The sequence below is a fragment of the Drosophila teissieri genome, chromosome 2L, assembly GCF_016746235.2.
Source record: "Drosophila teissieri strain GT53w chromosome 2L, Prin_Dtei_1.1, whole genome shotgun sequence".
Taxonomy (NCBI): Eukaryota; Metazoa; Arthropoda; class Insecta; order Diptera; family Drosophilidae; genus Drosophila; species Drosophila teissieri.
Window position 1 is genome coordinate 8482346 of NC_053029.1, and position 14680 is coordinate 8497025.

The 14680-nt window shown below is 48.1% G+C and overlaps 5 protein-coding genes across 6 annotated transcripts; 2 read left to right on the forward strand and 3 right to left on the reverse strand.

Moving 5' to 3' along the window:
- Positions 1–14: 14 nt before the first annotated feature.
- LOC122626492 (transport and Golgi organization protein 1) lies at positions 15–5267 on the forward strand. Its single transcript, XM_043806774.1, has 7 exons — positions 15–296; positions 403–2565; positions 2686–3122; positions 3182–3314; positions 3443–4067; positions 4125–4226; positions 4285–5267. Exons 1-7 carry the CDS (start codon positions 149–151, stop codon positions 5021–5023), a joined length of 4347 nt encoding a protein of 1448 aa, XP_043662709.1. The 5' UTR covers positions 15–148; the 3' UTR covers positions 5024–5267.
- Positions 5268–5392: 125 nt separating this feature from the next.
- Positions 5393–6979, reverse strand: LOC122626493. Its single transcript, XM_043806775.1, has 3 exons — positions 6812–6979; positions 5691–6762; positions 5393–5634 (listed from the first exon to the last, which is right to left on the reverse strand). Exons 1-3 carry the CDS (start codon positions 6847–6849, stop codon positions 5518–5520), a joined length of 1227 nt encoding a protein of 408 aa, XP_043662710.1. The 5' UTR covers positions 6850–6979; the 3' UTR covers positions 5393–5517.
- Positions 6980–7135: 156 nt separating this feature from the next.
- LOC122626036 (retinol-binding protein pinta) lies at positions 7136–8815 on the reverse strand. The gene is made up of 3 exons (XM_043806139.1): positions 8124–8815; positions 7694–8066; positions 7136–7623 (listed from the first exon to the last, which is right to left on the reverse strand). The coding sequence occupies exons 1-3, from the start codon at positions 8426–8428 to the stop codon at positions 7360–7362; spliced, it is 942 nt and encodes a 313-aa protein (XP_043662074.1). The 5' UTR covers positions 8429–8815; the 3' UTR covers positions 7136–7359.
- A 458-nt stretch (positions 8816–9273) lies between these two features.
- On the forward strand, positions 9274–12733 carry LOC122626194 (ubiquitin conjugation factor E4 A). The gene is made up of 3 exons (XM_043806358.1): positions 9274–10057; positions 10116–10498; positions 10618–12733. The coding sequence occupies exons 1-3, from the start codon at positions 9334–9336 to the stop codon at positions 12487–12489; spliced, it is 2979 nt and encodes a 992-aa protein (XP_043662293.1). The 5' UTR covers positions 9274–9333; the 3' UTR covers positions 12490–12733.
- A 63-nt stretch (positions 12734–12796) lies between these two features.
- Positions 12797–14395, reverse strand: LOC122626195 (acyl-coenzyme A thioesterase 9, mitochondrial). 2 transcript variants are annotated; one of them, XM_043806360.1, is made up of 3 exons: positions 14180–14395; positions 13876–14118; positions 12797–13811 (listed from the first exon to the last, which is right to left on the reverse strand). In XM_043806360.1, the coding sequence occupies exons 1-3, from the start codon at positions 14325–14327 to the stop codon at positions 12859–12861; spliced, it is 1344 nt and encodes a 447-aa protein (XP_043662295.1). In that variant the 5' UTR covers positions 14328–14395; the 3' UTR covers positions 12797–12858. The 2 variants fall into 2 exon arrangements, with proteins under 2 accessions (XP_043662295.1, XP_043662296.1); XM_043806361.1 differs by having other exon boundaries at positions 13876–14123; positions 14180–14320.
- Positions 14396–14680: the final 285 nt, after the last annotated feature.

Consider the following 14680-nt stretch of genomic DNA (forward strand, 5'->3'; position numbering starts at 1 on the left):
ACACAGCATTCCTTGGCGCAACTAGTACGGTCACACCAATGAAAAGCCAACTCAGCTGAAAGTGAACCCATTTTTATACACAAAAATTAATAGCTGCAGCGAAATAATTTGATTTCACACGACCACTGCGCCCCAAAAACAATGCAAAATGCGGCTGGCCAACAAGAAAGCAACAATGCAGCCCCAGCTGAGTGACTTGGCCCTGTTCGTGGGCCTGCTGATCTGCTGCCTTTCAACTTTGACGTGGGCTGCAACTCTCTCCGACAAGCGACTGTGCGCCGACCCGAAATGTGAACGTAAGTTGTAATCTATGGACAGACAAGTCAGCCTTGGACCTCCGGCACCGCCATGTCTCTCGAAATTGCATAATTAATTCGGCGTTATGCTGGGTTACTCTTTCAGAAATTATCTCAACGGGCATTGCCAAAATCAGCTATGCCACCGGCGGCGAGGGGCTGATATCCTTTAAAATCAACTCTCCCATTCGCGTCCTGTCAAAAAGCGCCGGGTCCAATAGACAGCTGTGGGGTGTGGACATCAATGGGCGGCGCGGCTATGCCAATAAGGACTTCATCATGGAGAAGAAGGTCCTGGTCAAGGACAAGGACCTGTTGTTCGAAGTGCCAGTGGTGGGACCTGGCAGTCCCGTGAAGCCAGTGGAGACACCAGTTCAGCCCGTGGATACACCAGTTCAGCCCGTGGTGACACCAGATCAGCCCGTTGAAACGACAGTGCAGCCCGTTCTTAACGCCTCTGAGTCAACCGATGACCTGGCAACGACCACAACGTCACCACTTCAGGTTGCCGTTGATTCAATAGTGGTTGAGCACGACAAGCTGCAGGATCAGCAGGTTCCTGATCCTACGACGGCTTCCAAAGCCCAAGTGCAGGTTATTGAAGGCACCGAGCTTCCCCTGGAGGCCATTCCAGCTGTAACGGAAAGTGCCATTGTTCCAGGAAAGACAGAAGACCCCCAAGAAGCTACGAAATCGGACTCGGCAGTTGTTGACACGAAAGAGCCACAGGCATCAACTTCTGAGCCCATTACATCGCAGGAAGGGCCAAAAGCACAGGAACCCGCGAAAGAAGCTGAGAAACCTCCCCCACTGCCTCAGGCCATCAACGCTGAACTCGAAGACTCAGATGATTTCGATTACGGGGATGACGAGACAGACGAAGACGACCACGACGACGATGACGACTCCAAACAAGGTAGTCAAGATAACAAATCGATCACAGAGATAGCAAACGATAAGAAATCAATTAACGAATCGATTGAACTAAACCCTCTTATGGTCGAGCAACTGAACACAACTGATAAATTGGAGGATGCAAAGGATGAGACTAAAGAAAAACAGGCAACAGTGGAGGACTCTAAGCAGGAAGCCTCTCTTTTACCCACAGAGGCGTTAAAGTCACCAGAACCTTTGCCGATCGAGGGGATCACCGAAAAGGTGGTTGAGCCCCCGCAAACGATTGTTGAGCATAAAGTGAATGAAGCTTCAGTTTCAGATGAAATCCAAGCTGAGTCTGAAAAAGATAACGCTACCGAACCTATTGTTGCTCAATCTGATGAGGAAATAAAAGCGCCATATGAGTCAGTAATCAGCTCAACGGCTCCTGTCGTAGAAGAGGCACCACTAAAAGCGGAGTCTGTTGGCCTGCCGCCTCTCTTTGAAAAGAAGAACTTTGAGAACCCCAATGATTACTATAAGCAATTACAGGAACAACAGGAAAAAGAAAGATTATTTGTAGAGGCGGAGCAGCAAAAGAGGTTACAAGAGGAAGCGGAGCAGCAGAAGAAGTTACAAGAGGAAGCAGAACTGGATAAAAGGATACTCGAAGAAAAGAGGTTACAAGAGGAAGCGGAGCAACAGAAGAGGTTACAAGAGGAAACGGAGCAACAGAAGAGGTTACAAGAGGAAGCGGAGCAGCAGAAGAGGTTACAAGAGGAAGCGGAGCAGCAGAAGCTTTTACAAGAGAAAGCAGAGCTGGATAAAAGGTTACTCGAAGAAGCTGAGCAACAGAAGAGGTTACACGAAGAATCAGAGCAGCTGCAGCGATCAAGTGAGGAAGCGCAGGCACAACCGAGCGTTCAGGATGCCAACGTGCAGCAGCTTAATGATTCTGTAGATGCACAGTCCAACGAAATCGTTGATAACACCAATGAACAGAATCCAAAACAATTTCAGCAGCACCATCATCACCCAGAAAGTGCCTTTAATTACCCATCAACTGCATCACATACTACTCCAACGCCTGACACTGAATCACCGTACGCATCAATCCAAGAGGAAAGCACAGAAGCACCCCAAACAGATAACCATCGTCAGGGAGTTGGTTCCGTGGAGCCAGTAGCTCTGCCTGCGACGGCTAGCCCCGTATCGGAAGTACCCGTCAAGGAGGACGCCGCAGGCTTCGGTCTCTTTGCCACGATTGTCGACACCGTAAACAATTTTATTGGAAAGGATCCTCAGAGTGCCTCAGCAGATAGCAGCGATGAACTGCAGAGAATTCTCTATCCAGGAAAGCCGGAGGTGCCATCTTCTCAAAAGAAGGCGGAAGGTGAGTCCTTTTCGTAATCATTAAAACACAACTATTCTTGAGAAATGGTTAAAGCAACCCAGAAGGGGGTCCTTCTTTAAGCGAAAAATTGGTAAATCAGACTTTTTTTATATTTTACAGATACTGCTCCAGCCGATGTGGATGGATATTGTGCCCGGTATCAAGCCCAAGATGAGCACTGTCATCGCTCAATATCCCTTGATAATTTTGTTGAAGTAATGGCCGGCAAGCTGGTTGAGCACAGCCAACTTTTACTCTGCGTTATTATTGCGGCGACTTCTTCCTTGTTCTTTATGTTTGCATACTACTGCTTCTGCAACAGTAGTCAGGAGGGAGCACTTCTTTCGAAGCTGAACCATTTGGAACGCAGTCTGTTGGCCTCCCACAAGGAGAATCTGATTATCAAGCACGACCTGATGACAACGCGAACAAAGTTGGCCAGCATTGAGGACAACTCCTTTGGCTCAAACGACATGGTGGCCGATCTCAAAAAGCAGCTCGAATCAGAGCTATACGAGAAGGCCAAACTGCAGGAGCAGGTTGGCTCACTAGAAAGGGTAGGTCCACATCATATAATTAAAAAAGCCCTTCCTTAACAAAACACTCTTCTTCCAAGGATCTGGATAACGCGGCTGAGGCTGGCCTGGAGCTCAACAAAATGCTGTCCGAAGTCCTGAACGGCCAGAATGGGGATGAGGCTTTCATGAGCACCGTCGACGAACTGCAGCGACAGCTTAATGATCAAGAAAGTAAGTAGTAATACTAATTTGTAATTCTTTTTTTTTTTGTATGGCCCCATTATTTTAGCTTTTAGTTGCAACTATTTATACAAAGCAATTTTCTGTTTAATAAATGTATAATTCGATAACTTTTGCAGAGATCATCATTGAAATCAACACAAGTCTGGCCGAGAAAAGTAGAGAGAACAGCGAACTGCAGTATTCCTTTACGGAGGCCACTACACGCCTTTCCAGCGAGCTGAAGACGCTACAAGAGGACAACTACGAGTTGGAGATAGAAAAGTCTAAGTTGGAAACTCGACTTCAGGAAATTCAGGCTGAAACGGAAACGGAGTTGGCCAAGGCACTGGAAGCAAGGAATTATGAAATGCAAAGGCTGCAGAATCAGATTGTTGAGCTGACTGCAAAGTGGGAGCGGGAGCATGGCGATCTGCAAACCAGTCTAGCAAAGATCGAAGCTCTCGAAGATTGCCTTAAGGCTGTGAAAAAGGATGCCAACCTCAACGTCCAGGAGCTAATCACCTCGGCCAAGACACGCGGTGAACTTAACGCGGTCCATAAGAAGGTAGTCGAGTTACAGTCGAAAGTGGAGCAAGAAGTGGTCCACAAGCAGCGTCTGGAGAGCCAGTTACAGCAGTCAAATCAAGATGTCGAGCAGCTGAAGCAGGACTTCAACCAATCAGAGCGCGATAAGCTAGAAGCCCAGACGCGTCTTGAAGTCTTATCTGGCTACTTTAGAGAGAAGGAGAACGAACTTAAGAAGTAGTTTATTAAAACATACCTTTGAGCATAGTCTTTATCCCTTTATTACCATTTCAGAGAACTTAGTCTGCAGGAGACCAAGTGGCTGCAGCACCAGGGAGAGAATGCCAGCACAGTGGAGATCCAGACGCTGATGAAGAACGAAATCCAAACTCTGAAGTAAGTGAGAGTCGCGTATTTTCGCTTTTAACCAATGTTAAAATCCGTTTCCCTGTAGATCTCAGAATGACGAGCTGCGTGCCGAGATTGAGGCCCAGATAGCCTCCCACAAAGCTCAGATGGGCACGCTGGAGAATCGCGCTCATGAGTCCTGGCTGGCGGCGCGCCAGTCAGAGCGCCGATGCGAAGAAGCGTTGGCCGAAGCCGCCAGCCTGAGGCGCAAGCTGACCACGATGGCCAGCGGAGGAGGAGGTGTAGGCGGAGATCTAGGCGTAATGGAGGCCATCGCCGCCAATGGAGCTTCTGTGCTGGGGGCGGAACTGAAAACGGCACCATCGCCGCTCCCCTTGCCGGGTTCACCACTACTAAACATGCCAAATCCACTGCCATTCCTGGCGGCACCCTTCTCACCCTTCATAGGTCTGCCGCCGCCATTCCTGCCGCCAACTGGAGCGGGAGGGGCACGCCCCCCGCCACTGGGACGCATGCGCTCCCCGCCGCCATCGAGCCGCGGCGATCGGGATCGAGAGCGATACTCAGACTACAGCGATTACGATGACTACGACGACGATGAGGAGGACGACCGCGGCATGGACCGTCGTCGAAGGCACAGCGGCAGCTGGGGTCGCCGGCATCGAGGCTCCTACAGCCACTCGCCGCGCACATATCGCTCGCTGTCACCGTCGGACAGTCGGTACAACTACAACGACACGGAGACTGACTTCAGTCCACCACCAAGTCCGCCGCCCGTTTCTTCGGGACGCAGCGCGACATCGCGACCCTACAGCGAGGTATGAGCGAATGGGTGTTCCCGTGCAACCAAGTCCTACCAAGTATATTAGACTCAAAACTAGTTCAAATATATTTATTAATCAACGATTATCGAACGGTCGGATCGGGGCGGGTCGGGACGGCCTCTTAAACCGATTCCCCAAAACAGGGATCTCAGGAGAATTCATCAACAACTAAGAAAACTCCTGTCTCAACGGTGAATGATATCCAAGAAAATTGAAACAAATTAAACACAATGACAAACACCAATCCAATGTGAGCTGTTTTAATCCAGATTTGACTTTGGTTTATCAACAAATACTAATCTTTGTAAAAGAAACTTGTTTAAAAAATTTGCCAGGCACATTTCTAATTAAATATTGATTCCTGAGAAATTTTGGTATGTAGTCAAAAACCATTTTAATAATCTTGATTGCTAGCTTATCCATGAAAGACTTATCAATTAAATAACACATTGTTGGTCCTTTAAGTTACAAATTAACTAAGCACTTAGTGTGGATCACGACTCGTGGCGAATAAATTCCAGTTCTATACATTCGCCAGGTAATTGTGAATAGCTGCTACTCGTCGCACTGAAGGAAACATGAAGTTTAGGATGTCTAAAGTGCTTGGAAATCTGCAAAAACGTATGAGTTTTAGAACCAACACTTTAAAAATCAGTAGTGTACCTACCAAGTCTTCCTTGTCGGTCTTATAAAAATGCATGGTCAAATCCTCCATTCGCTGGTTGAGAGCACGGTGCATGGTTGATTTGCTGAAGGCGAAGAACTCATCATACAGAATCTGGTTGGACATGCTGAATACTCTGAGGCGAGGACAGGCAAGCACCGCGTCCCATATACCATCGGCATTTACCCAGATGCGCGAGTTCTCCAGATGCAGTTGCTCCAAGAGGGGAAAGCAGTTGATGATCGTGGGAAAATCAATGGCGCAACATCCTTCATCATCGACGAGCGTTAAGCATCGGAGACTTCGGAGTTTGGCCAGCACCTCAGTTTGCCTCATCCAAATATTATCGCTGAATGCGGCAGCCAACACATCCTGACCTCTCATGCGTCCAATGTCAGACAGCAGATCATCCAATTGATCGAAGTTGTGCAGGCGAAGCTTCTTTAGTTTGGGCAGGCCCAACAGTTGGCTAATGTTTTCGCTACTAAGATGAACTATGTCCAACTCCAGCTCCTCCAGTTCCAGCAGCCTACTGATGGCCCGAACGTAGGAATTCTCCTCAGTCCTGTGCCACTGGATACTAAGAGCCTCAAGGGGAAGGTTGTGGCAGATGTCCTCGAAGCACTGGGTGCTCAAGTACCAGCACAGCTGCAGGTCGAGTCGGCGAATGTTCCTCCAACGACTGATGTGGTTACCACTGGTGTTCCCGCTCAGCCCGATGGCTTCCAGCTGCGGAAAGCAGTCAACTAGAATGCCGATGTCGGCGTCTCCATCAATGTCACTGCTCTCATCGCCCAAGTAGGTCAGTTGCCGCACATTGGGAAATGTGTGGCCCTTCCACCGCTCCAGTTGATCCATTGTCAGGTAGCGGAGTGTGAGTTCCGCCACAGTGCAGCAAATGCACTGCAGGAATTCGTCCAGCACCTCATAGTTGTCCTTGAATGTTTCCTGGTCCACGGAGTGCTCTGCTTCGCGCTGCCAGCTGTAGGAAATCACCGATCTCAATCGGGATGCCGGCTCGGAACTCTTCCATAGCTGCAGCTGCTCCTCCAGATTCAGATACTCTACAATTTTACTATTCAACGGTTATGCTGATGTCTATCCCTGAATGAAACTCCACTTACAGCAGGCAGTCATCATTGAGGTTCTCAATGCTTGCCATTTCCACAATATTAGCCTAATCCTCACAAGCCTCAGAAAAGTAGCCTCTCCAGCCCGATGAGTAGTAAATAAAGTAAGATTGTTGCTTTTTATGACGAAAACATGCTGCCAGGAAAAGCTTTTTGTGCCAAAGCTTTCTGCTGTTGTCAACTATCCATTCCCAAACATTCCACATTGGGGGTATTCACCAAGTGACTACTTGAAGGCAAAGCTCCAAAATTCGTAGAGCATATAAAAATGACCAAATAATTCGGTTTATTAAAACAATTGAAATATATTCTATGCACAATTTACTAACATAGCAATATAATATGCAACATGATAAATTGAATACCTAACAATTGCGAAGTTTAACAAGTGGGAACTCGACTATATGATACCCGTTACTCAACTACTCAACTTCAAAAATCTACGCATCACGGAAACCTTTTCCACGATATGTGTTTGTTGCTCTAGAATTTCCAATAAGATTAAGGCAGCTCGATTCTCAAGTTGCATTTTTAATCCAAATTTAGTCGATCTCCAGTTTCCGGAACGAGCCCACAGCTCCGAAGGAGGAACGATGGTTCCTTCTCACATGGTCTCCGAATTCGCGCAGCTTGTCATCGGCACCGAAAGTTTGGCTCTCCTGAAAGTAGGGCCCGTAACTGGACAGTTTTGCTTCCATGGTGTGGCTTATATCCTGCAGAGTATCCCCAGTTCCGCCGTATTCCTGCGGCAAATACTCGCGACGCACTAGCTCGTATATGGCCGCCGGATCGGAGCTGACCGAGATCTGCAGGAAATCATCATTTACATATGTAGGACTCAATTATGCAGGCATAGTCTATGGAAATCCGACTCACCCGACTCTTAATTTTGGCGGGGAAAAAGGAGCGCAAGGAATTGAAGCCAGTTTCAAAGGCTGCAGGAACATTGATGAAGTGTATGCCCTTTTGACGCGTCGGCATCGCCTCATCCGCGTAGGTGGAGAATTTACTGAGCAACTGTGGCTGCAGGGCAAAGAGATGGGAGCCCGTAATTCCAGCCATGTCCATTATCTCCACATAGCCACTGACCGTGGCGTTGTCGTCCTCGAACATCATGATCTCACCGAACATGGAACCGACGCGGATTATGTCCTGGAACTTGTATTTACTCGTGTCGTAGGAACCAGCTCGAATTATGGTGACCCGCGGTCCCGGATCGTCCGCATCCATGGGGATTTGCAGGAGAACTCTGTGTGGAATTTTGGTTAGGGAACAGAGGGAAGGAATTCAGTACTTTGCTTCTTACCCCGTTCTTACAATATCAAGCACCTGGGTATCGGTGGCCAGGCGCCGATCATTAAAGACCTCGGGAATGGATCGCTGCAGCGTGTAGAACCGATCGAACTTCTCCTTGGCCCGTTCCAAACTAAACTTGGTGCCGCGCAGGAAGGCGAGAAGGAACTGGTCGTCAGTGCAGGCCCGCAAATGTGGTTGCTTTAGTACCCAATCCCTCAGAGCCTCGATGTCCTGGGACACACGGGCTGGAATCTCGTTCAATTCCCTGGTGCAAATTTCTTGCAGGGCGGCATTTAATGGACGAACCGCGCTCATTTTTTATAAAGAAAATTGACTTTTCCGCGTTAATTGATATGGTAAAAATCGTTATTTTATGGGGAACCTCTCCACTTGCCAGCAAATCGGATTGCGTGCATATGCTTACTGCTTGAAAATACCTCGTCGACTGCCCAAATGATACGCGAGTAACAACATGTGGAATCAACGACTTTTGCCTGATCATAAGCCGATTTAACACAGCACGAAGACATTTGTGGACATGGTGGTTGTGGTTGTGGGTGGCGGTGGTCGGTGTATGATGGGTGGTGGTGGGTGGTACCAGGCTGGCGCTATTCGTATTCCCGTCGGTACCCTTGGCTGTGGGTCGCTTTGCGATTGATGGTCTTAATTGGCTTTGGATTTACTTTTTGAGTGCATGCGGCTGCGGCTTTTGTAGGCCCGATATGAGCTGTTAAATCCCATTGATAAAGAAGGTTAATCGAGTGCAATTACTTAACGAAAGGCGGATAGATAACGTAGAATGGTAGCTTGATAGCTCGCCAGCTAAAATGTAAACAAGGAAATTAATACAAAAGTGGTGCTACATATTAATTTAAAGTACAAATTAATATAATTCGCACAGCAACTTATATTAGTTTTAGTGATTAATTTTCCCGCACTTTTACTTAAATACCAAGTGACAAAATATTTCGAAAAATGATTATATTAACTTATATTCTGTTAATTTCTGCGCCTAGCCACCACATGGAAATCTATTTCTGAAAATATTAAGGCAAATACTTATACAGACTTCTGATTTTGAACATTTTTGAAATGTGCCGCCAAAGGCAAAAGTCACCTGGCCATTCGGTATATTTTAGAGAGTTTACATTGTGTACGCCAACGGTCACACTATTTAGACCTTGTCAAACTTATAAACTATAAAAAACTAATTTTTCCCGATGACGAGCGTCGAGGAGAATCCGTTCGCCGCACTGCTTCAGGACGGCGCCAATGCCGATGGCGTGTCGCACAAACTGGTCGAGGAGGTGCTCCTCTTCACGCTGAACAAGGCGTCCTCATCCGCTGCCCTCTGCCTGGCAGACGTGGTGGTGGACACCAGCGAGGAGACCTTGAGCGAGGATCTGGTGGCCCACGCCCTCTTTGAGCGCCTGATGCTGGCCGAGACCAGCCAGTATGCAGCGGGCAATACCAGCGCGGAAGCCAAGGAGCTGCGAGCCATGTGTTATCTTCAAGGAGCCTTTGCTCGATGCGAGCGCATTCAGGCGGAGGGGAAAACCGATTGCTCCAAGGTACTAGCGCTCATCCTAAACAATGCAAGTACCTGCCTGCGCCAGCCAGACCTCTTTGCACCGCAATCCTTCGGTGCCCAGTGGATGGAGATGTTTGAGCAGGCCGATGAACACGACACCAGCACCCAGGAGTTCTTGATCCGCGTCACCTGCAAGGTGGTGGAGGAGGTCGACACGATTGAGGCCCTGGGCGCCCTAAAGGCTATCTTTTATCCAGTGCTCACTGAGCTCCAGAAGGTCATCGCCAAGGAGAACCTTATCACAATGAAGAAGAACGCATTTTGGATTCTGGGATTCTTCGTGCGCGACAAACGAGCAGCAGTTCTAGGAGAATTACTAATTGACTTTACCACTCCCAATCCCAAAGCTAAAGGTATTTTTAGCCAAGCCTTAATATTAGCTGCAATTAAAAAAAAATCGATATTTTTCAGGTGGCGAATATATGGACACATTGTTGGGCAGTCTACTGTGCATCTCAATCCTGCCCAAGACCCAGACGGCCAAATATGAGTTTTTCCAGGAGCTGTCACTGAACCAAACGGACCCAGCTCTATGGGCTCTATTGTCTCATCACCAGCAATCCATTTTCCTGCTGGTCAAGCAGCTTCTTGTTCTCTCACCCGAAACCAAGAAAAAGACTCTCCAATGGCTAGCCAATTGCCTGGATGCAAATGTGTCGCGTGGTCATCTGTGGAACAGCATCAATATCAACCTGGAGCAAACAGTTCACAGCACGGCCAGCGATGCCTTCATGACCAGCCTGAGTTCAGTCCTAGCACGTCTCTGTGCTCCCCTGTGTTTGCCCTCGTTAAAGGTAAATACATTTGTGCAATTGCTATTTAACTTCATTTCTTGTTGCTTTACTCAAAAAACACACTTAGGTCTTTAAGCCAAGCCAGCATGTAGTAAAAGAATTTTAAATATTTGCGGCAGGTACTCTTGGTCGACCCTACATATTGTGCAGTGCCGGACAAAGATCGGCAGGCGAAGGGCGTGAGCCTGCTAAAGGCCTACGACGAGACTTGTCTGCTAACCAGCGAAGAGGGTGAGGAGCGTTTGACGGCCGAAAAGTACAATTTCGTGACGGAGATCTTCTACATGACACACAAATGCTTCGAGCTCGCCAATCGTCCCTGCATTGAACGCCTTGTTCGCGTGATGCGCGAGCTGCAAAACACGCAGACGGCGTACGGAGAGGTCATGAACAGCGATCCCAATAACGAGCTGACCAAAAACCTGTATCGCATGATAATAGAACAGATGCAGCAAGTGCTGTGCATCAAGAACACGCTCTCCGAGCCCACCAATGACACGTTCCTATTGAAATTCTTCGAGGCTTCGGCCATTTGGCTCACAGAGATCGCTATGCTGCCCCGTGAGATTTACGAGCAGTGCGTGGACAAGCGGGACTTTTCCCCTCAGATTTTTCGCAACCTGGAGCTGCTGTCAGACACACCGCCTTTTGTTGCACCATTTATGCAATCAGTGCCAGAGAGCATAATCGACAACATCTCGGCTTATTTGAATTTCTGCCGGAGACTGAATGGCGATCAATACATTCATTTATATTTCTCCGCCCATGATGCCTTTTTCAAGATGATACTTCTATTCATGGGCAGCTCCGTGCTGGTGAAGAATCCTCACCTTCGGGCCAAACTGGCTGAAGCCCTGGAATTTCTCTTGCCCACACAGATAATGGGAAGCAATCGACAGACTTTTGTTACCCATGTCTTCGACAACCATTCGGATCGATTTAAGGTGGTCCGCAGCCTACTAAACGTTTTCGTAAGCATCGAAATGACTGGACAGTCGGTGCAATTCGAGCAGAAATTCAACTACCGCCGGCCCATGTACGCTATAATGGAGTACCTGTGGACCAAACCCGAGCACGTTCAGTGCTTTCGTGACCTGGCAACCGAAGCAGAGCAGAATATGGAAGCCATTGAGCCGCCCATATTTTTGCGTTTCATTAATTTGCTAATTAATGATGCCATCTTTCTGTTGGACGATTCATTGTCCAATCTGGAGCAGATCAAACAGCTGCAACAGGCGCAGGAAAATGGTGAGTGGAATAGCTTATCGCATAATGAGCGTCAGCAGCAGGTGTCGAACCTCCAGCACCTGGGCATGCTAGCGCGATTTGACAACCTCATCGCTAAGGACACTATAAATCTCCTCAAGCTGCTCACCACGGAAATCAAAAGCATTTTCTGCCACAACAGTATGGTGGATCGCATGGCAGCCATGTTGAATTACTTTTTGTTAAATTTAGTTGGCCCAAAGAAGGAACGCTTCAAGGTTAAGAACAAGAAGGAGTTCGACTTCGATCCGGCCCAAACGGTGCTGGAGATCTCTCACATCTACATAAATTTAAGCTCTGACGACAGCTTCTGTTTGGCGGTGTCGCAGGATGGCCGTTCCTACAGCGAACAGCTCTTCAGCTATGCTGAGAATATCCTCATCCGAATCGGAGGTGGCCAACTTATAGGCGAGATGTCCGAGTTAGCTGGGAAGGTTGCGCGCCTGGGTGCTCAATACAAGGAGGAGCAGGAGCTGCTGGCTGATGCGCCCGAAGAGTACCTGGATCCGATTATCTCCACGCTCATGACCGACCCTGTGTTGCTGCCAAGCTCCAAGGTAACAGTGGATCGTTCCACCATCGCCCGTCATCTTCTAAGCGATCAGACCGACCCCTTCAATCGCGAACCGCTCACCATGGATAAGGTCAAGTCCAACGAGGCTCTGAAACAGGAAATAGAGAGCTGGATTGAGGGCAAGCGGGAGGCGGCCCGCTCAAAGAGTTGAGATAGCAGCGGACCCGCAGGACCAGCTGCAGGCTCAGTTGCCCAACCAAAGAGTTAGCTCCACGGGGTATCGGATAAGGCAATAGTCAATGTTTTTTTTCATAAGAATTCCATGGTGTTATGTGCATATGCAATCCTTGTATAGTTAGCGGTTTTTGAAATTTATTCATAATCTATTTATCTCTGTCAAGCAAAAAAAATTCTCAAACAATGTAAAAAAAAATTGCATAGCAGGATTTGTTGTAGTCAGATCTGGTTTTGTGTTCAGTATATGTGTACATATATGTTTAAATAAACACGAGTTTCGCTGATAAAATGTCTATATAAAATAGATGAAATAGCCTATGTTTTATTAAGCCCAACAATAAAATCACTTAATGTCTCTGCTTTTTTGGGGCGATCCACTGACCACGTCGTGGCTTACTGAATCGCGGAAGCGGTTGAAGTAGCGACGACCTGTTAGGTAATACAGCGCCTCGTGATAGCTTCTGGGCAGGATCTCCGGAACTACATCTTTGCAGGAGTAGGTCAGGTGCAGCACATTGCACTTAAGCTCCTCAAAGCTAGTGGCACTGCTCGCATTCACCACCGTCAACAGCTGAATGAAATTTTCGTGGGTGAAAACCACGTAAGCCTTCAGTTTAATGTAGCTGTGGACGGGAATGGAATGGGTAAACGTAACGTCCGCAATGGACCGGATCATGCAACGCTGGTTGGTGTAGAGGGAGACCGTCATGAAGCTTATCTCGATGGCCCTGCGGATGATGAACCCGCCAAAGATGGTGTTCGCTTCGTTTCGGTTCTCCGGAAACGGATGCATTAGGGTTCTGCGGCGCCACTTGGACATCCAGCGGGAGTTCGGTGGAAGAGTACTCATATCACTCGGTGAATGTCCGTCAGCGCCCTTGGTTCGGGTAAACAGCTCGTACATAAGCTGCTGTTCCTCCTTGGTGGGTTGCTGCGACTGAAGTCGAGCCGTCGCATTGGCTCTGCGCTTCTGCGCTGCTTGGTAGATACTTTCCTCCAGTTTAGTGGCCGGCACCAGAGGATTCACGGGAGCCGGGCCATTATTGACGGCATTGCGAGCCTCTACCACAAAAATGCCCTTTGCCAGCAACATTCCGTTTTGCCGCACATATGCCGTGACCTCCATGGAGCTGTTGTCGGTCCATGAAACGTGACCCGAAAGGCAAACGTCTGCGTCCGCTATAAACTCTTCCTGCAAGAAGTGGGCGTGGTCCACCAGCAGGGTGACAAAAGTGTATGGCAGCGGCACACCCTCCGGTAGATTGGGCAGATGGATGTGAAGATGGCAGATCCACACTGCAAGGCGCCCCCCTCATACATCAGAAAATTTGCTACGGACTAGTTAGTTAGCTTACTTTACCGGCAAGTAGGTCGAGCTCCTCCATTATCCTGCCCATGCGCAACCACCCTTTTCCGTAAACGAATCGTTGCCTCATCAGAGCGTCTGTTTCCAGGAGCACCTTGGCGGTCGTATATGAGTCCACCATGGAGCGATTGGGCAGTTCGTCTTGCTTCGGCTGAAACTTGAGCAGCCCTTCCCGGCTCTTTGGGATGACGTGGTAGCCCCCTTCCACGCCGACGTGCTCTCTGATTTTCATCGCCACTGTGCTTGGAATTGAAAGTGGAGTAAGTGCACGATTATGTGGAGTCTAATGCACGGTTACCATCTGCCATAGTGCCCGAGGAGTGCCCCGACTCCAGCGATCTCTGCTCACCCCCGCATTCCGCGAACCTGTGACGAAGTGCACCCAGTTGAGGGCACAGGTGTCGCACGGCGATCACCCTTCTGCCAAAGTGCTGGCTCAAACTCATTTAAATTTTGGGTTCGGGGGTTATTATCATTTTTCACAGCAAATATATGAACTTATGTCAAATAACAAATTACAGAAAGTTAAAATGCTATGTAATGTATGTTTGAAAAACGGTAACAGAATAACGGCTTTTAATATAACATAAATCTTCAAAATCGCATTTACTAGTTTGCAAAGTTTTACCGTTCCAGGTCTAGGTACTTTTTTGTTTTAAAAACTAAATTTCGAAAGCGCATTATTAATAAACTCGATAATTTTTGGTTAGAGATCAATTAGTTAAACAATTTGAAAGCTTGATTTGTCGCAGATCAGTGTTCCCCAACACTGGCCAACCCATCCTCTATCTCCCACCTT

Coding starts and splice junctions, on each gene's coding strand:
- LOC122626492 (XM_043806774.1), top strand. CDS start 149: ATGCGGCTGGCCAACAAGAAAGCAACAATGCAGCCCCAGCTGAGTGAC. Junction 297..402: donor CGCCGACCCGAAATGTGAAC/GTAAGTTGTAAT, acceptor TTACTCTTTCAG/AAATTATCTCAACGGGCATT. Junction 4,227..4,284: donor AACGAAATCCAAACTCTGAA/GTAAGTGAGAGT, acceptor GTTTCCCTGTAG/ATCTCAGAATGACGAGCTGC.
- LOC122626493 (XM_043806775.1), bottom strand. CDS start 6,849: ATGGCAAGCATTGAGAACCTCAATGATGACTGCCTGCT. Junction 6,763..6,811: donor CTCAATGATGACTGCCTGCT/GTAAGTGGAGTT, acceptor ACCGTTGAATAG/TAAAATTGTAGAGTATCTGA. Junction 5,635..5,690: donor AGACCGACAAGGAAGACTTG/GTAGGTACACTA, acceptor ACGTTTTTGCAG/ATTTCCAAGCACTTTAGACA.
- LOC122626036 (XM_043806139.1), bottom strand. CDS start 8,428: ATGAGCGCGGTTCGTCCATTAAATGCCGCCCTGCAAGAAATTTGCACC. Junction 8,067..8,123: donor CTTGATATTGTAAGAACGGG/GTAAGAAGCAAA, acceptor AATTCCACACAG/AGTTCTCCTGCAAATCCCCA. Junction 7,624..7,693: donor CCGCCAAAATTAAGAGTCGG/GTGAGTCGGATT, acceptor GATTTCCTGCAG/ATCTCGGTCAGCTCCGATCC.
- LOC122626194 (XM_043806358.1), top strand. CDS start 9,334: ATGACGAGCGTCGAGGAGAATCCGTTCGCCGCACTGCTTCAGGACGGC. Junction 10,058..10,115: donor TCCCAATCCCAAAGCTAAAG/GTATTTTTAGCC, acceptor GATATTTTTCAG/GTGGCGAATATATGGACACA. Junction 10,499..10,617: donor TGTGTTTGCCCTCGTTAAAG/GTAAATACATTT, acceptor TATTTGCGGCAG/GTACTCTTGGTCGACCCTAC.
- LOC122626195 (XM_043806360.1), bottom strand. CDS start 14,327: ATGAGTTTGAGCCAGCACTTTGGCAGAAGGGTGATCGCCGTGCGACAC. Junction 14,119..14,179: donor CTCGGGCACTATGGCAGATG/GTAACCGTGCAT, acceptor TTCCAAGCACAG/TGGCGATGAAAATCAGAGAG. Junction 13,812..13,875: donor GGAGCTCGACCTACTTGCCG/GTAAAGTAAGCT, acceptor GGCGCCTTGCAG/TGTGGATCTGCCATCTTCAC.